Source organism: Phascolarctos cinereus, unplaced genomic scaffold, assembly GCF_003287225.1.
Source record: "Phascolarctos cinereus isolate Bilbo 61053 unplaced genomic scaffold, phaCin_HiC Scaffold_2;HRSCAF=192, whole genome shotgun sequence".
Taxonomy (NCBI): Eukaryota; Metazoa; Chordata; class Mammalia; order Diprotodontia; family Phascolarctidae; genus Phascolarctos; species Phascolarctos cinereus.
This window is the reverse complement of record NW_027555625.1, coordinates 145122601-145142983: the sequence shown is the minus strand read 5'-3', so window position 1 is coordinate 145142983 and position 20383 is coordinate 145122601. Positions and strand designations below refer to the sequence as shown.

General features: G+C 36.2%; 1 protein-coding gene and 1 pseudogene across 1 annotated transcript in view; both read left to right on the top strand.

Moving 5' to 3' along the window:
* The window catches only part of FZD3 (frizzled class receptor 3), a 76387-nt gene that overhangs the window by 52339 nt on the left and 3665 nt on the right, over positions 1-20383 (top strand). The window contains exons 3-6 of the mRNA XM_020988725.2: positions 1282-1478; positions 2752-3769; positions 15212-15360; positions 16808-17041. Coding sequence (XP_020844384.1) covers positions 1282-1478; positions 2752-3769; positions 15212-15360; positions 16808-17041 — 1598 coding nt within the window. The remainder of the gene's footprint in view (positions 1-1281; positions 1479-2751; positions 3770-15211; positions 15361-16807; positions 17042-20383) is intronic.
* Positions 7676-8659, top strand: LOC110210165 (etoposide-induced protein 2.4 homolog pseudogene; annotated as a pseudogene).

The window sequence follows — 20383 nt, the reverse complement described above, 5'->3', positions numbered from 1 at the left end:
AAAGGTCGTGTGTAGCTAAACTTGATAACCTGAATTCTTAATGAATATTGTCAGTAATATTATCTTAGTTTGGTTTTCAAAACAAAGCCAGCAATATATGACTTTGTTTTATTGCAGAGAGAAATTAAAGTGAAAAGTGCCAAATGTACAATCATTCCCTCTGCTTTAGGGAATCAAAGTAATTCTGATTTGCAAATCAGAGTATTCTCCTTACAAAAAGCTTCTTAATCTTATAAGTATGAAACAAAGGATTTCTTTAACTATAGTATACCTCTAATCAATCATTTAAGCATTTATTCAGAGCATATGATAATAATAATAACACACTGAGTTCTTTAAGGTTCACAAATGGCTTTCCACATAGCAACCTTATGAAATAGTGAAACAGAGTGATAACTGAGCCTCGAAGTGGTGTCAAGTGACTTGTCACAGTTAAGTGTCAGTATGAGAGTTAGAACACAGTTTTCTTGACACCAGATACCTTGGCTATGTTGGATGTTGTGAGTTAGTCAAAAAGAACAGTCTTTAAAATCATAGTGTTTATAATCTAGTTGGAGAAACAATTTTGCATATAAGACAATTAGAAAATAATATAGAAGCAATAAATGTTGAATAGTGTTATGCTTTAGAGATTTACTTGACTGACCATCTAAGAGTAGAAGACTGGGAATAGCCATTGCCAACTGAAAATCAGTCAGTAATTGATATAGAGCACCTTCCATATTATAATGTCAGATAGGAAGAAAAATAGGATTTGGTTTACAATCAGCTTTTAAAGTCCAGATTTCTTGTGTAATGTGAGCCTATACTGGTGTTTGTAATGATTGTTCTGGAGTGGTTTTAACTTTTTCAGCCATTGTATTTTTTTCCCTCTGAGTTTCCTGAATATCAAGTTAAAATGTTAGCTTTGTTTACTTCATGTGAATTTTAGAGCCTGAGAACCAGAATCATAGTTTTTAGGAACAAAATTAAAAACAAAAGGCAAGGGAATGTGGTGCAGTGCAGAGAATACCAGATGTGGAATTGGAGGACCTGGGTGTATATCCTAGTTCTACCGTTTACTGGCTGGCGTTTTGACAAGTGTCATTTCGGGACCTCAGTTTCCCAATGTATAAAATGAGGGGATTGAATCAGTTTATCTCCAAGCTCCCTGTAAACTTTAAACATATGATTCTATTAAATTAACCTACAAAGGGTAGAAGTTTTTTTTTAATAATGGAAAACAAATACTTTAGCATGCAGTGTTTTCATCTAATTATTTAATTTCTAACTTCTCTCTAGCCATTCCACCCTATGGTGAATCTGGATTGTTCCCGAGATTTCCGTCCTTTTCTCTGTGCACTGTATGCACCTATATGTATGGAATATGGACGTGTCACACTACCCTGTCGTAGGCTATGTCAACGGGCATACAGTGAATGTTCCAAACTCATGGAAATGTTTGGTGTTCCTTGGCCAGAAGATATGGAATGTAGTAGGTGAGAAAATCACTTAAATTTGCATTGGTTGTTTTTTATCATGTGAATGGAAAAAATAGTGTTTATTAATTTAGAGCGATAATTCCATTTCTAAAGACCTAAATAGTTTCTTGGAGTTTTAAAACATTAAATGGATTCAAGCTTGGAAGTGCAACTTTCTTTGTATTAAGAACTCATTGAAAGCAAACACCTAAGCAAAATTACATTTTAAAAAACCCACAAAAGCGTATACAAAAGTAAAACCCAACTTAAACATATATAAAGAGAAAGACATAGGAAATATTCCACTCATTTGTTTCTGCTGTTAAGAATAGACTATGGAATGCTATGTAATAAATATAATACAATAAAATATACATTAATTAATATTATGTCTAATTAAAGGAGAGAGTTGGGTGAAGAGAGGGGATGGCATAATCAAAAAGCATAGAGTGAAAAGCAAAACAAAAACATAGGCAGATAATTTGGGAAAGACACTGATAGAGAATCTGTAGACTGGAGGGAAAACTGAGTTGTTGGATCACCTAGATGATATTAGCATATAATTTTTTTTTCTCTTTCTACTTTGCCATGAGATAGGGAAAGATATAAAGAAGTCAAGGGAATTAGAGGGACCGTCTTGCTGATCAGGAAGCTGGAGAAGACTTTCCTTTTCATTAGTTAATAACCTAAATCGAATAAGGCTGATCAAAAGCTGTAGGGAAGCCACTGGAAAGGGCTTTTGGTGCAAAGGTTTCTTAAAGCATGAATGCATATATTGTGAAGGTTTTCATAAATTCAGAATGACTTAGTCTGGGGAATGAGTTATTCCTCAAGGACAAATCAGGGTTAAATTAAGTAGTGACTCTGAATAGTTAATAAATCAAGTACTTAATTCTATATGGGTACTTGTATTTCTTTAAATCTTATTCCAAATAATAGGAATATCTTACTTGTATGTATAGTGCTTGACAGTTTTCAACGTGTTTTTACATTACTTTCCTTGCTCTTATATTTTGTCCTTTCTAAGTATTTTTATGCCAATTAATGATTTTATCTTAGCCATTTTAATAACGAAATTTACTTTTATAGGAAAAACAAACTGACTGAAAAAGCATATTATTCTCCTTGATATAGTTAATCACAACTATGGGAAATGTGGCTATTTTGGGAAAAGGCATATTTGATTTAATTGTAAACAGGGTACCTAATGAAGAAATGAACAGTCTTGTGCAAACCTAGACCTATAGCATGACCTAAGATAGTAAAGGTACTTTTTTTTTAAACTTCTTAGGTTCCCAGATTGTGATGAACCCTACCCTCGCCTGGTAGATCTGAATTTAGCTGGAGAGCCAACTGAAGGAGCCCCCGTGGCAGTTCAAAGAGACTATGGTTTCTGGTGTCCCCGAGAGTTGAAAATTGATCCTGATCTGGGCTATTCTTTTCTTCATGTTCGTGATTGTTCACCTCCTTGTCCAAATATGTACTTTAGACGAGAAGAACTTTCATTTGCTCGATATTTTATAGGATTGATTTCCATCATTTGCCTCTCTGCCACATTGTTTACTTTTTTAACTTTTTTAATTGATGTTACAAGATTCCGCTATCCTGAAAGGCCTATTATATTTTATGCTGTCTGCTACATGATGGTGTCATTAATTTTCTTCATTGGGTTTTTGCTTGAGGACCGAGTAGCCTGCAATGCATCTAGCCCTGCGCAGTACAAGGCTTCCACAGTGACGCAAGGGTCTCATAATAAAGCCTGCACTATGCTTTTCATGGTGCTCTATTTCTTTACCATGGCTGGCAGTGTCTGGTGGGTCATACTTACCATCACATGGTTTTTGGCAGCCGTGCCAAAGTGGGGGAGTGAAGCTATTGAGAAGAAAGCATTACTTTTTCATGCCAGTGCATGGGGCATTCCTGGAACTCTCACTATCATCCTTTTAGCTATGAATAAAATTGAAGGTGACAATATCAGTGGCGTATGTTTTGTCGGCCTCTACGATGTTGATGCATTGAGATATTTTGTTCTGGCTCCCCTCTGCCTGTATGTGGTAGTTGGAGTTTCTCTTCTATTAGCTGGTATCATATCCTTAAACAGGGTTCGCATCGAGATTCCCTTAGAAAAGGAAAATCAAGACAAGTTGGTGAAGTTCATGATCCGGATTGGTGTGTTCAGTATTCTGTATCTTGTACCACTGTTGGTTGTAATTGGATGCTATTTTTATGAGCAAGCCTACCGTGGCATATGGGAAACAACATGGATACAAGAACGCTGCAGAGAATATCATATTCCATGTCCCTATCAGGTAAGGAAACACATTATATATTTCAGTATTTGTAGCACTGAGAGCAGAGGGATTACCACAGTGATTTAACTGTTAAACCGTTTTAAACATTTAACCAAGAATGTTATGCTTTAAAGTATTTATGAACTTGGGATTTTATAATCACTAAACTTTAAAAGGACAAAATGAAATAGGTATATTAAATGTATAATGCAAATGCCCCAGCTTAGGATGGAAGCCAGGTTACATCAGATTATTAGTGACTTGGAGCATTTTTTTGTTTATATGGTTGTTGATAGTTTAGATTTCTTGATTTCTTTGTACCTATTCCTAGTCTGTGACCAGATATCTGTTTGGGAATGGTTTTTTTATATATAAATTGGAGTCTGTGCCTTATATGTCTTAGAAATGGGAACTTTATCAAGGAAACTTGATGGAAAGAATTTTTTCCCCAGTTACCAGTTTCCCTTCTAATTTCAATGGAACTAGTTTTGTTTTTGCAAAAACTTTTTAAATTTTATAAATCCAGATTGTCCATTTTACCTTCAGTAATCCTCTCTATCTCTTGTTTGGTCACAAACTATTCCCCTATCCATAGATCTGAAAGGTAATTTCTTCCTTGATTTGCTAATTGGTTTATGATGTCATCTTTTATGTTTCATCGTATCTATTTAGAATTTATTTTGGTATATTATTTGAGGTGTTGGTCTATACCTAATTTCTGCTAGACTTCTTTCTAGTCTTTCCAATTGTTTTTGATGAATAGAGAGTTAGCACCCTCGTGCTAGGTAGGATCTTTGGCTTTATCAAATAGTAAGCATCTTGATTTGTTTGCTTTTATAATGTTGTATGCCTAATCTGTTCCACTGATCAACCTGTTTTTTAATTTATACTAAAAAAGGTTGATAATTACCTCTTTGTGGTATAGTTTGAGATCTGGAACTGCTAGACCTCCTTCTTTCTCATTTTTTTTCATTATATCTTTGAGATTCTTGACCTTTTGTTTCTCCAGATTAATTTTATTATTTTTCCTAGCTCTGTAAAGCTAGAACTTTAGTAGTTTGAAAAGAATATTCTGTTATATTAATATAACTCTAATGTATGTCTTAGTGGACAAAATCCCAAGTATTTTATATATTCTACAGTTATTTTGAGTGGAATTTCTCTCCTGGGTTTTGTTAGTAATATACAGAAACACTGATGATTCGTGTCAGTTTTTTTTTCTATTGTGCAATTTAGCTAAACATATTGTTTCATTTAATTTTTAGTTGATTCATCTTTGGCCTGTCCAATATAACCTTTAGAAACATAGCAAAAATTATGATACTGCCCAAGTTTATCTATTGATTTAACTCTGTGCCAAATTACTTTATAATGGATAGCTTTTATATAAAATAATGCAAAATTTATAAAGAGGGAACAAAAAGGCAAGATATTAAGGAAAATAATAAGAGGAAAGTGGGATAATAAAGATTTGATGCTACAAGTCTCAAAATTATAATACAGGCACTGAGCCCTGAGTGGGAGCAGCAAGGTGGGTGTGTGTGTGTATGTGTGTGAGAGAGAGACAGACAAGCAGACAATCTGAGCAAACTCCACCAGTCTGCCTTTCTTCTAGCCAGAACCATAAACCATGTTAGACAGGTTGGTTTGAGGAGAAGCCAGGAGCCAGGCCAAAGATAATATCAGGAAAGTGCACAAATGGGAGAAGAAATGGGTGACTGTAGGTGAAATGTTTCTACAAATACATATGTGTCCCCATTAAAGAACTGAAGAAAAACAAGAACAAGAAAAAGGACAAAGGTGAGAAATGCCCCAAATGAATAATATCCCAGGGATAATGGATATACGTGATGAAAATAGCAACCAGAGGTCATAGATCATCAAACAAGCAGAGATTACAGCAGCTCAAGTTCTATGCAGTGCCCAAGCAAAAATAATGTTCGATGAGGTCCAAGCAGATCCAAAGAAGCAACCTGGGTCAGAAGATATCTCTGATGAGCAGAATTTACAGTCCTCTATGGCAAACTCATTGAATAGTTTGGGGAAAAAATGGAAATGCAGCCTTCTAGAAACAACAATGTAACCATGGAAGCTTAAAATAGTTCTAAGGATTCAGAAGGAATGCCACCCTCTGTAAAGATGAAAGTAGAGCCTTCCCAACAAAACATGATTTAGATGGTAAATTAGATTTTCTGATATAATTTTTACCTAAGATACATGTCAAGTAAACAAGCATTTGCTAGTGGGCTTAATTCTAGAATGACCAGACTAATGAATTTTCTCTGAGATAAAAACAAACTTCCTAATTTTCAATTTTACTGAGGAAAAAAAATCAAGGAGACCCAAAAGGGTGTAACTGCTTAGACACTGGAAAAACAAACAAACAAACACTTTTTCCTGTAGAAGCAAATGTCCAGAACTTTTAAGTTACTCCCTATGGAAAGGTTGGTGTCAGGAATTCAGGAGGGCCTAATGTACTATTTCTAATGATAATAAGAGTAATAATAATAATAATAACATCCCACAGGACTCTGTCTTAGGACTTTTTCTCTTCTTCATCTGTTCTCTTTCACTTGGTGAGCTTGTCACCTCCCATGGATTCAGTTATCATCTCTATTAAATATCTCAAACAAGATGTCCTGTAGACATTTTAAACTGAACATGTCCAAAATTGAGCTCATTATCACTCCCTTCTCCCCAAATCCTCCTCTTTTCCTAACCTGTTTATTATTATTAAGGGTGCCACTATCCTTTCAGGCACCCAAGTTCACAACCTAGATGTCACTCCTAACCCTCTTGGAGCCCCCATATCCAATCAGTTGTCAAGTCATGTTGATTCTGTCTTTATGACATCTCTCCTATATGCTTCCTTTTCTCCTCTGATACTCCCAGCACCCTGATGCCGGCAGCTCATACCTGGACCATAGCAAAAACCTCTTCATTGGTCTCCTTGCCTCAGGTCTCTCCCCATTCCATTCCATCCTCCAATTCAGCTCTCAAATTATCCTTACTAAAGCATAGGTCTGACCACGTCATCTGCCCTATTCAGTCACTTCCAGTGGGCACTTATTAACTCCAGGATAAAAAGTAAAATTCTCTGTGTGATATTCAAAACCCTTTATAACCTACTCCACCCCCAACTTCTTACACTTTACCTAACCCAGCCTATTCTTCCATACAGTGACTATGGCCTCATTGCTGTTCCTTGCACAAGACATCCAATCTCTCAGCTCCAGATATTTTCACTGGTTATCTTCCACGCCCGGAATTGTCTCCCTCTTCCTCTCCATCCCTTAGCTTCCATAGCTTCCTTTAAGTCCAGCTAAAATACTACCTCCTACAAGAAGCCTTTCCTAACCGCCCCCCCTTAATGCTAGAGCCTTTCTTCTAAAAGTCTGTTGCTAGGAAGATCACTAATAGGAGATGCAGCTAGAAGTGGACAAAAAGAAATGGGCTTTCCCCTCTGTTGATTTTCTCTAGCTTATCCTGCTGTGGCTTGTTTGTACATAGCTTTTTGCACATTGTCTCTATCAATAGACTGTGAGCTCCTTAAGGTCAAGAACTGTCTTTTGCCTTTTTTTGTATCCCCAGCATGTAGCACAGTGCCTGGCACATAGTAAGTGCTTAATAAGTCTTTACTGATTGATTAACCAACAAGTTATAATAAAAAATTATTGCTTCTCTTGTACAGATTGCCAGTATGCTCACTTCCTGTCCTGACTTGCCACGTGTGGGAGGTGTAGCTCAGTGAGCAAAGATAGAGGTGGCTAAGAGCATGGGGGGTAGTCTGGGCCAGAATATCTAAGCAGGGTGCAAGTAGGCTATATGTTTTCACGTTCTTCACAATGAGAAGTTTGTGGGTCCCTTTCCCCCCTTCTCCCTGAAATTAATAGTTTGGATGACAGAAGTGATGCAGAAGTAGAGATGACTGAGAGTGTCAAAATGTTTCTGATAACCTTTCCAGGGAAATGAAGGATTCCATCTAGGTCATTTGCACCATCTCTAAACTGGATGCTAGGACCCATCAGAAGAGGCGAGAGTAGTATTGAAGAAAGGCAAGCACTATTCTGAGACAAGAGTAGAGCCCAGTGTGAAGAGTATAACCAGGAAAGTGAGCCACAGTCTCTGCTTCAATCAGTAACAGCTCAAATTATTGGAGAATCTTTCTGCATGGAGATTTCTGGTCCTGGCTAGTGTTTCACCTCATCTTTGGTGCTCTCTGGGTACTCTTTCTGTGTTCAGCAAAGCTGTTAATGGCATCTGTTTCCAGGATATTGCCTGGCATTTGAAATGTGGAGGAGGAAGTCTCAATTGTTTTTAAATATCATAAAGATCATCACTGACATGCTTTTCAGCCTGATCCAGGGAATGTTTGTGAGTCTCTTCCCAATCCATCTTGTTGGCCAATTGGTCATTCCCTTGCACATATTGCTTCTCTACTCATTCTTGTTCTGAGTACTACTGGTTCAACAAAGAAATTGAAATGCATCATTGATTATTCAACATTGAATGGAATTGGTCTTACTACTTTGAATTTGATCTGCAATCTTATTACATTATCATCAGCTGCCTTTTCTCTATCCTCTTTCTTCTGTTCATCATCAGCATAAGTGAAATGAAAAGCCCTAGGAAAGTGTACTGCTTCTGGCTGCATCTCTTTTTGGTGATCTTCCTAGCAACAGATTTTCACAAGATGATTTACCTGCAGTCTTCCTGGGTAGCTCAGAGGCTACAGAGAAACTCCCTTTAGCACATTCATCTACTGCCATACTGAAAGCTCCCACCAAGCTATGGCCAAAGAAGTTGAGTTTGGGAACAGGCATTGGTAGTTGGGTTCACCCAAGGAAAGCAGGACTCACTCTGCCAAGGGCTTTCTGCACATTTCCAGTGTTCTTTATAAGGATTTGATATTTTCTTGTTAGAAGTGTAGGGCAGACTCTTTTTGACATTCACATTTAGGTTTTTAATACTATTGCAAATCTAAAATGGCAGGTTTTTCTGCTGCTGTTTTCTAGCTTTTGCCAGTGATGTGCTGATTTGAATACTCCCCTTGTTTTCCAATGCTATTCTTTCCTCTTCCCCTTCTACCACCCTCAGATAAATGGATTTTGTAAATCCAGTCGTTTCTTTGTTTTTTGTGAAATCCATACATTGAGTGTGGAGAGAAGGGTCAGGTATTTTGGTTACTTCCTTCTGCAGCCTTCTTCATCTTTTTTTTTTTTTTAACTCAGGTTAGGTTTTCATCCTCCCTGTTCCATTGTGAAAATAAAAGAACCTGAAGAAGTAGCAGAAAATCATTTGTACATTAAGGTTCCCTAATCTTCAGGGGAAGTATCAACTCTGGACAAGTGTCACCATTAGCACAAGATGCTTGAGTCCCTCCCTTTCTCTGATTGGAGAGGATAAAGAGTAGATATCACAGAGCTCCTCCCAACTCCTCCACCATTTAAGGAGGATGCCTAGGACATTCAGCTCATCATTTCCCACCCCAACTGCTCTCCTGGATTGCATGGTGTCTAAAAACTCATCATTCTGTAAGATGAAATCAATTCTGTAGCTCATCTCCTCAGATAATTTCCCATCCTAGTTTCAGGACATTATCATGCCCCATGCTAGGTACTCTTCCTCTGCACCCTACCCCCAGGCTTTTCAGCTTCTTTTTTAATGTAGTCTTCCCCCATTAGATTGTGAGCCCCTTGAGGGCAGGGACTGTCTTATTTCCTTCTTTGTATCTCCAGTGCTTAGCAGAGGGTCTGGCACATAGTTGGCACTTAATAAATGTTTTTGACTATTGCTTAAGACACCCTGAAAAAGTCAGTTTCCATAAGCACCAGGAACAGCTCCATCCACTAGTGAGCCGAAAGTCTGAAATTTACTTTTCAGATCACTGCCATAGCCAGAGGGATGTTATCAGGAGCTCTGTTAGAAAGTGAAATGACAAATATTAAAATGTAGTTGGATGAGTTTTTTCTGACACCAGAAGGTTGGAGAGCAGGAGGGCAGTAAGGGCACATCACAGAAATTGTACAACTTAAAATAAGAGTTAAATTAAACAAATAGGTACTTAAGGTTAAGTTTCTAATGATATTCAGGAAATACTAAGGTCTTATTTAGGTTCAGAAGAAGGGAATTTAGAGTAAATGGGCAAATGTGACCAACAAGATGGAGGACTAGATATTTTCTCTAATTCTCATGATCTTTCAAACTTCTCCAAAATAGGAATTATGCACAAGAGATAAAGCAGTTTCAGCTACCTTCACAGTCTAGGACAACCAGAACCCTAACAAGGCAAAAATTTTATGAACTAACAGCAGAGAAGGTTGACACCTGATTCCTAACTTGCTCACTTAGTATCCCTCTCCTTTTCAGGAGAGGCCATGCAAGTTGACTCACAGGTTTACAACAGAACTCAGCTCTCCCACCTTACCCTTCTCCCAGTGCTGTAGCAAATCAAAAGGCAGAAACTTTGTAGTTGAAACAAAACTAGCTGAAACAACAGTGTGGCTACACTCTGCTACAACAAAAGCTCTGCCATAAAACTGAGGAACAGAGAACTCTGAGACAGGACATGTGTGGGTGGCTGAAGGACCACTTCACTAAGCCTGAGGAACAAATCCCAACATCCAGCCGAGGCCAATTCTGTCCCCCCAGGAGTCACTTGGGGTGAACACTGAGGCCTTTGAAATGTGAATTGCACAGATGGAAGGAGGCTGACATGACTTTGAGCTCCATCTCTCAGGGAAACTTATCAAAGAAGAAGGAGTCAGAGAGAGCAGTAGGAAAACATAAAGAAAAAACCTGAAATTACCATAGATGTTAGGTTGAAGGGGGAAAAGACTTTGAGCATAACCAGATAGAGAAACAGGGAAGATATTAATAACAGCAGGGAGTATGGCCTTCAGATCGACTAACATAGTCTAGACATCTGTGAACAAAGATTGAAAGACAAAGGAAAATAAATCAACCCCTGATGAGACAGAGAACTATGTGGATTTCTAAGAGAGAATGGAAACAGAGGAAGATGTTCTTGAATGGTTTAAAATAGAAATAAGAATTGTAAAATCAGAATTTATGGCCTGCACAGCAGAAATAATTGACAGGATAGAAAAAGTTGAATCCATAGTTTCAAGTCTCACCAATGAAATATAAGGAAATAATGGATGGGGAACATAAGTACATATAAGTGAAAGGCAGTCTCAAAAAAGAGAAACAAAAAGCAAAAGCATTAAAAAACATTTCTTACAAGCAAAACATATTGATCTCAAAGACAAGATGCATAAAAACAACTTAAGGATCATAGGTTTTCCAAAAGAACATACCAAATCAGTTGAACTGATGCTGAGTGAAGTGAGCAGAACCAGGAGAACATTGTACACAATAATAGCAATGTTGTGTGATGACCAACTTTGATAGACTTCACTCTTCTCAGCAATACAATGATCAAAGACTATTCCAAAAGACTAATGATGGAAAATTCTATCCACATCCAGAGAAAGAACTATGGAGTCTGAATGCAGATTGAAGCATACTGTTTGCTGTTTTTTTTCTTTCTCGTGGTTTTTCCCTTTTGTTCTGATTATTCTTTCATGTGGAAATATGTTTAATATGATTGTACATGTATAACCTATATCAGATTGCTTGCTGTCTTGGGAAGGGAGAAAAAAAGGAGAGAAGGATAAAAAATTGGAACTCAACATCTTATAAAGGTGAATGTTGAAAACTATCTTTACATGTAATTGGAAAAAATAAAATACTATTAAGTGGAGGGAAAAAAAAGAATGTACCAAGTCAAAAAAAGCCTAAACACAAGTACAAAAGAAATCATACAAGAAAACTATGGAGAAGTTCTGAATACAGAGAACAAAGTACCAATCAAAAGAATTCATAGATCTCCTCCAGGGAAAAAAACCCTATAATGCAAACTTCAAGACATATAATGAGTAAATTTAACAATTCCACGTATGAACAACACATTCCACAAGTGACCAGGAGAAAAACCTTCAGATACGATGGTAGGGAAATTAAAATAATCCAGTGCTATTCTGTACCTACCAGCAGCTGTAGGAGGGAATAGAATAATGTGATCTAAAGAGCAAAAGAGCTTAAGATACTACTACCCAAGGTGACATGCCCTATAAACTTGATCTTAACCATAAATGAAATAAAGATGGATTGCAATAAAACAGAAGTGTTTTGAAACATTTCTTAGAAAACCAAGATCTGAACAAATGACTTGCTTCTCAAACATCCCAAACAACGGAAATACAAGAGAAGTAGACAAATGTAGCAACCAAGGACAATAACAGCAGAGAGACCATTAAGATATTTCTTTCTAAAAATATGTAAGGAGATAAAAGTGATAGCAGAAAGCAAGTAGAAGTGATGGTAGAGAAACAGGACTCACATATCATGGACTAAACCTCACAAAGACCCTACCTATAGGTTAATCATTGTTTTTTGTGACACTAAATTAAAGAATGGGAGAGTGCATAAAAGAAGGGAGGAGAAGAAAAAAAATTGATATACTTTAATCAAGTTATAGGTTAACAATGAAGGGAAAATAACTCCTTTATTCTCAGGAAGAAGAGAACCTTTAGGAGAATGGACAAAGAGGCAGAAGGAGGGACTAGAACAAGGAAAGAAAGGGAGAAATTTTGTTGTATTGGTCAGAGGGAGTACCATTGATTAATGCTCCCATGGAGGTAGAGAGATAGTGTATATGGAGACTTAACAATGGGTGTAATCTGCAGGGATTTGGTGAGACCACTCATCTTATCTGAGGAGAATGAGAATAAGAGCTCTAGGTGTTATGTGACGCCCAGAAGAGTGAGAAGGTAAGGAAATAGGGAGGAGATTCATGGCAAATGAGGGGAAAGTGACCGTGGGAAGAAAAAAATTATTAATGAACTGCACAACCAGAGACATAGGAAAATTCCCACCATCGAGCAGTATCTTCTCTGTCACCGGCAGTGACTAAGGGCAATATCTATAAAGCTGTCACGTGGAAAATAGTTAGAAGAGGAAACTCAAAATAGGTGTCATAGAAGCTTTTAATTCCAGGAGAAATATCAAGACTAATAAAGGAAAAAATAAGTACAAGGGCCATGAATCAAAGAATAAAAGTCTGGGATAGAAGGAGAAGATAAGTAATGAGCAAAAGAAATTCTTTTTAGAAAGACATGCAGAAAATAAAATTTTAAAAATTATCAACAAAAAATTATCAAAACATGTTGAAGGGGAAGAGGAGAAAGGGGATTTTACTTGACCACTTACCTGAAAGGGGAGAGAAATAAACAAGTAGATAAAAGGAAGAAAGAAAAAGAACTAATAAGTTAAGCAAAATTCCAAAGTTAGGAAAAGAGGTAACAAAAAGGTTGGGTGAAAGGAAAAGAGCCACTGGAAATAAGGTTGCCTTAAACTAGGTAAGGCTAAAATAACCAAAGAGACAAAGTACTCTGTTTACAGAAGAATAAAGCAATTCTAATTTGGGGGGTAAAAAGCAAACCAATATTAGAGGAAAATGGAGGAAAATGTAAGCCTAATTTTCATTACTTTAAATGTGAATGGATTGTAATAAAATAAAAAAATAAAACTCTGCAGTCTATTGCTTACAAGATGCATATGTCAAAAACAGACATTCACAGAATAAAAAATGAGAGCTGGGGGAAAATTCCAATGATAAAGTAAATGAGCAATTTATTACATTAAATGTAATTGGAGGGGAGCTGGTCCTGCAAAGTGTTTTCCTGAAACTCTGGTCTTCTCTTTTGTGTAGTTTAGAAATAGGGATTCTCAAAAACCTACTTTGTAAGCTTGGAATTGGTGAATTCACATTTGTGTGTGTAAAGTGTCAATGTATACATATCCCTACTGTGTGTGTTTCATTAGAGAGAAAGATCAATTTAGATTCCAAATAGTATTCATTATGTATTAAAAATTTCCATCACAAAAGCGAAAAAATATGCGGATTACTTGAAAAATTAAGAAAGCCTTTGGGGGAGAGCACTATATCCACTATTGGTTAACAGAAAAAATCCTTTTATTTGGTATTTTTCCAAGAAAATATTAAAGAAAATTCTAGGGGCAGCTAGGTGGCGCAGTGGATAGGGCGCTGGCCCTGAAGTCAGGAGGACCTGAGTTCAAATCCGGTCTCACACCAAATACTTGACACTTACTAGCTGTGTGACCCTGGGCAAGTCACTTAACCCCTGTTGCCTAAAAAACAAAACAAAACATAACAACAACAAAAAAAAAACCCCCAAGCAAACAAACCAAAAAAAAAAAAAAACCAGAGTGAAGTAAGGAAGCAAAACCAGGAAACTAAATATCACAATGTGACTGGAGAGAAAAAAAAATTCTACAGTTGTTCACAATTGCAGATGAGTGATTACAAGTTGTGTCATTGGGGAAGTATCATTGGAAGTTGTACAGAATTAGTAGAATTTGTACGCAAAATACATTTATAAGACGTATGTTTGGAAGACATTTGGAGCTGTTTAAATACCTTTGATGTGCTCCAATAAGATGCTTTATAGTTTTGATGAAACATTATGTTTAAGACTGCATTAAAAGAACCCCACAAACATTTCTAGGACTTTCTTTGCTGTGGGGGTGGTTTGGGAGAGATAGTTTAAGCTGTCAGGCATTTTGGTGATTTGAAAGGTCATAATTGGAATTTTTGTGATAAAATAACAAATAGAAAAAAAAGTCACTGGAACAGATTATTTAAGCAGAATCCTAGAAGAAAACGCACAAGAACTGTGCTCAAATCCTACATCCACCAAGAAGACTTTACAAGTACTGTAGACCACTGACATCTACAAAATTAGGGGGTTAATGAACTAGCTGGCCTCTGAGATCATTTCTAGCTCTAGATCTAAGATCCTGTGGTCTCTCCCTTCCCTGGACACTGATTATATTTATAGTCAAGGCTATGTAGTTCAGCACTGTGATTGTTTAATGTGCATTATAATGCTTGATAGTGTACTTCATAACGATAGGACTCCTGTCACGGTACCTAGCTATATAATACAAATCATAGAAACTGAATAAATACTTCTTGGTTAATTATGTATGTAAGTGTTCTTTTATTTAAAATCTTGAGTCCAAAACTTCTTCTATAGGAACATAACTCATTTTATATGAAAATCAAACAGTGGAATTTTGAGATATAAAATTTCATTTTAAAATCAAGTTTATAGAAACTTACAGATTCCATATCAAGAAATGTTTATACAGATATATTTCATTTTAAGAAAAGTTATTAAAAAGATTATCATTTTACAAAAGACCTAAATGATTACTATAAAAACAAATTCACTTTATTCTCTCAAAATATTATTTGATTTACACAGTTTTCTATTGCATAAAAGTAAGGTACATCTAGAACATATTAGTTAGTTTAAGCCAAATGAAAGAACTTTAATGTGTAAATTACATTTTTTCTTTCACTACCTGTAGGTAACTCAGATGAGTCGACCAGACCTAATTCTGTTTCTGATGAAATATTTAATGGCTCTCATAGTTGGTATTCCCTCCATTTTTTGGGTTGGAAGCAAAAAGACATGCTTTGAATGGGCCAGCTTTTTTCATGGACGCAGGAAAAAGGAGTAAGTCTTAAAAACTAGCATTTTTTAAAAAAAGAAAATAAAGTTTTCAGTAATTCTGCTTTGTTGCTTATATTGATGCATTTTAATTTTGAGGAAGCAGGCAAACAAGGTATAATTTTGCCAGGAACCACTAATTATGATTGACACGCAGTATGTTTTCATTAAAAAAAAAACAAATTGAATACTTACACTCTGCAGATAACAGAAATCCCAGCAGTCTGACAAAATTCTTTACCCTGCCTGCTGTTCAATATGTCATTCTAACTTACTTAGAAAGGTAGGGAGGCATAGTGGAGAGAGGGACAGCCTTGAAATCAAGAAGACCTGGGTTTGGGTACTGCCTGTGATGACTATGGACAAAAATCACTTTACTTCTTATTGCCCTTTGCAACTCTGTTAAAGATAAGTTTCCTGTCAGCATTGATAGAAGGAATCTCCACTATGGGAAGTCTTTCCTCAGATAAAATCAAAGGTCTGAACTCTTCACCAACGAAATCCTCATAAAAGAACTAAATGACAAGGGTGGAAAATCATGTTCTGAAACAGGGGGTTAAAAAATGAACTTAATTTAATATTTAAGCTTATGAAAACTTTACACTGCACTAAGACATTTAGGACAACCTATGTAATGAAACTTCACTTAGGATATTGAAGGAAAGGCCAGTTATACTGAAAACTCTGGGTTAATTTATATAGCTTTTTGTGCTTTTCAAATGAGAATAAAATCTTTTATAAATAAATTAAATTAAATTTGAGCTTGACTACTGTCTAAGTCATATACAGACATGTATTATTATTCTAATTTTGCAGGTAAAGGAATTAAGGTTAAAAAATATTAAATCCCTAGTACAAAGTAACAATGTCAAGAGGCAGGAGAGGCCTTAGATGTCATTTCTGGAGTTTAATACATTTGTCTTATATATGAAGCGACTTTGCTTTGAAGAGATTGATTTCTTTAAGATCACACAGCTAGTTATTGACAGAACTGGAACCAGAACTGTGGTTTCCTGATTCCCAAACCATTTGTCTTTCCAGTATACCCTTTGGATGAAACTAGATAGAATTGGATCTTGGTTATCTTATCCTAAAATGTCTCTCTCTTTTAAATTCATCCTTTAGAGCTAATAATTAACCTCACAGACCTCATAATGCACATAAACCTGGCTGGTTCATCTATTTGGCATGTATTCATAATGGCAGCAAGGTGGTGCAGTGGATGGAGTGTTGAGCCTGGTGTTAGGAAGATTTAAATTCAGATCCCTCTTTAGACACACAGCTGTGTGACTCTGGGCACATCACCTCTGTCTGTCTCAGTTTCCTTAACTATAAAATTGGGGATTGTAAGAGCACCTATCTCACAGGGTTGTCATAAGATGTAAAGTGCTTAGCCTAGTGCCTGGCCCATAGTAGGTACATAATAAATACTTGTTCCCTTTCCCCCCTCTAGGATGGTAAATGAGAGTCGCCAAGTCCTTCAGGAACCTGATTTTGCCCAGTCCCTTTTGAGAGATCCCAATACTCCTATTATTCGAAAATCAAGAGGAACCTCTACCCAGGGAACATCCACACATGCGTCTTCTACCCAGCTGGCTATGGTGGATGATCAGAGGAGCAAAGCGGGGAGTGTCCACAGCAAAGTGAGCAGCTACCACGGCAGTCTCCACAGGTCTCGTGATGGCAGGTAAGTGATTTAAATGGTTTCATATATTTCATTAATTTCAAGGCACAGAAAAGAAAAGACTACCTCCTAGCCAGATTCTCGACTGTCCAGATTTAAAGGAGGTATTGGCCATTACTTGGCCATGTTCAAGGCATTGACTCTGTATACTTGTCCACAGCTACGAATAATAAGTATATGCATTGACACAGAGAGATAAATGAAGACAGTAGTGGACATGTCCTTACAGAATGCATATATAATCAGATGTGCATCTGTAATGTACATATATGAATACAATGCAGTACAAATGTAGATCACTTAGAAATATCTTCCTTTGACTGTGCCACTGGAACATCAAATTATTCAAGTATTTATTGACTTTGTGCTTCATGTCTCGTGTGTCAGTCATTTTCAGTCATGTCTGACTCTTTGTGACCCCATTTGGGGTTTTCTTGGCAAAGATACTATAGTAGTTTGCCATTTCCTTCTCCATCTTGTTTTACAGATGAGGAACAAGTGACTTGTCCAGGGTCACACAGCTAGTGAGTATCTGGTGTCAGATTTGAACTCGGGATGATGAATCTTCCTGATTCCAGGCCCAGCACTCTATTCACTGTGCCACCTTACTGCCTCTCATATCTAGCACTTTGTTAAACACTGGGAGGTAGATAAGAAAAATTTTCAAGTTTATAATCTAATTGGAAAGACAAGGCTAATACTATAAGATCGTTACAAAACAATTCAAGTTAAACTGGTGCTGACTGTGTGTTCAAAGAAGGGAGAAATCATTGTGAGCTAGAATAGTTGGCAAAGGCCTTTGGATAAGCAGAGAGAAATGAGGAAGGCATTGCAGGTGGGGAGATCTGAACCAAGGAAAGCAAGACTGAGTGTGCTGTGTAAGGATAACAGTGAGGAAATGGACTTGTCTGGGGCAAAAGATGACTATTGGTTAATAGTGAAAAATATGTCTAGATTGGTAGGGTGGAGCCTAAAGTTGACTGGATTTAATGCAGTAAGCAGTGGAATCTTGAACAAGGAAAATCAGTCTGACAGGACTGATTAGAAGAGGCAGAGATTAAGACAGGGAAATCAGCCAGAAGGCTCATAACAGTCTGCACAGGAAGTGGTAAGGGCCTGAAATGCTGTAGTAGCAATGGCAACAGATGACAAGTAGCTGATCAGAACGTCATTTTAGAGGAAGCTAAGACTAGATTTGGTGACAGATTGGAGATAGCAGCTGAAACAAGGAAGAGTCAAAAATTATTTCAAGGTTTCTAAGTCATTGAGGTTGAAACGAAGTTGGTTTTACTGACTGTAACAAAGAACTTTCTGCTCTCCAATGAGAGGTCCTTCATCTTTAAAATATTGATATGTTTGTTCACTTCTCTCTACTATCTCCTTTCGCTAGTCTCAGAAGTGGCATCCTTCCTCCTCTTCATAGCAACCCACTCCAGCTGTTATCATTATCTCATGCTCTCCCTTTTCCTGAGGGACTTTGCTGCCCACGTACTAACCTCTTCTTTTCTAGCGTCTTTCACTCTCAGTAGGCATTTTCCTGCCTTTGAGACATACTCAATTTTCCCATATGGATTCAAAATAAATAACATTTCAATTGATCACTCGTAATTGCAATCATATTCCTTTCTTCCCTCTTACTGGCATATTTCTCAAAGAGTAATAGCTGGTTTTTTAAATAACTCTTTCAAGTACTTTACATAGATGACCTCATACAAAATTTAATGATCTCCTCTATAACCTCATTACCCATTTACTCCTTAATCTCTCCTATAATCTCTCTTAATCTGGTTTCTGTTCCTTCTGCTCTAATTAACTATACTAAAAAAATCACCAATAACTTCTTTCATAACAGATCTCAATCCTGATCCTCCTTGACCTTTCTACAACATTAATATTGTTGAATACCACCACCACTAGCACTACTACCACTTTTATTCATTAATTCATTCACAAGTAATTGTGCAGAACCTACTATACTACTGTGTTAGGTGCTAGTGAAGAGACAAAAAAGATATGGTCCCTGTCCTCCAAAAACTTCTGTTGTGGTTAGGAAGATAATATATTAATTCCCTAATTCACACATAGATCATCAAGTTTTTATTGTAATTAGATTGATTTTTCTGTGCATTTGTGCATTAATTCATGGTTATTTTCAGATGGAGTAGCTACATTGTAGATTTTGCATGGTTTGGGAGGATTTGTGTGATTTCAGCCATGCTTTGATTGATGTAAATTATTAATAAGAAAAAAGTAATAATTTTTAATAAAAATGCACATATATATTTCTAAACATATACACATGTATTTCTAGAAAATGTATATATATATATACTATATATGCATGTATACACTTGCATATACATGTATATACACACAGACATATAATTTTAGATAACCTGATTTGCACCTCAGAGCTAGCTGAAGTTTCACTTTTAGAAAATGCACACCACATATTTTAAAGTAGTGATTTACTTTCATTTTTTAAAGCTGAATTTCCCAATTGTATGAGGAAACCAAATGATTTTGGTTTCTTGGAAAGACTTTGGGAAGTGAAACATCTTCAGTTCAACAGGTAAATCATGAATATTTGGGGGACTATTTTTTCCATTTTCTACTATTAGTACAGTTGTCAAATTAACAAACAAATATTTAAAATTTGTTTTATTTAGCTACAACAGTAAGTTTATGTGTTCTAGAACTTTCCCCCAATAACAAATGCTATAATTTTCTTAAAACAGTCATATTTTAAAATGAACAATGTTTATCTTTAAATATGTTAATTATACATGTGAAATACAGTTTTTTAAAAAATTAAATTGTCTTCCATCTAGGTCAAAATAAAAAACTTAAAACATTGGGCTATTATTTAACTCAGCATTTCCCAAACTAATTTATCAACAAAACACTTTAGGAATTGAAATATTTTGAAATGACCCAGAAGTACTAATCTGGGAGGTGGAGTATGAAAACCTAATGTGATATCTAATAACGTAACTATTATTGCTTGGCACATAGTTATTCTGTAAGTGTTTGTTGAATAAATCTAAGCACTTCATGATGGCTATCAGTTCATTGTCATGACTCAGTAAGCATTTCTTTAATGGCACCTTTAGCAATGAAATTTATATACATATATGTGTATGTATATGTAGTATTAGTATTATAGATAATGATTGCTGGATATCTATAACATAACCAACATTTAAATCTTCAATAATTGAGGATTAACCTTTATGTCAAGTACTGAGAAGATTTATAAGAAATTGAGTAGAAGCAAAAAAAAAAAAGAAAGAAAGAAATTGAGTTGGAATAATGCCTGGCCTTCTTTGACTAACCTCTTTATAA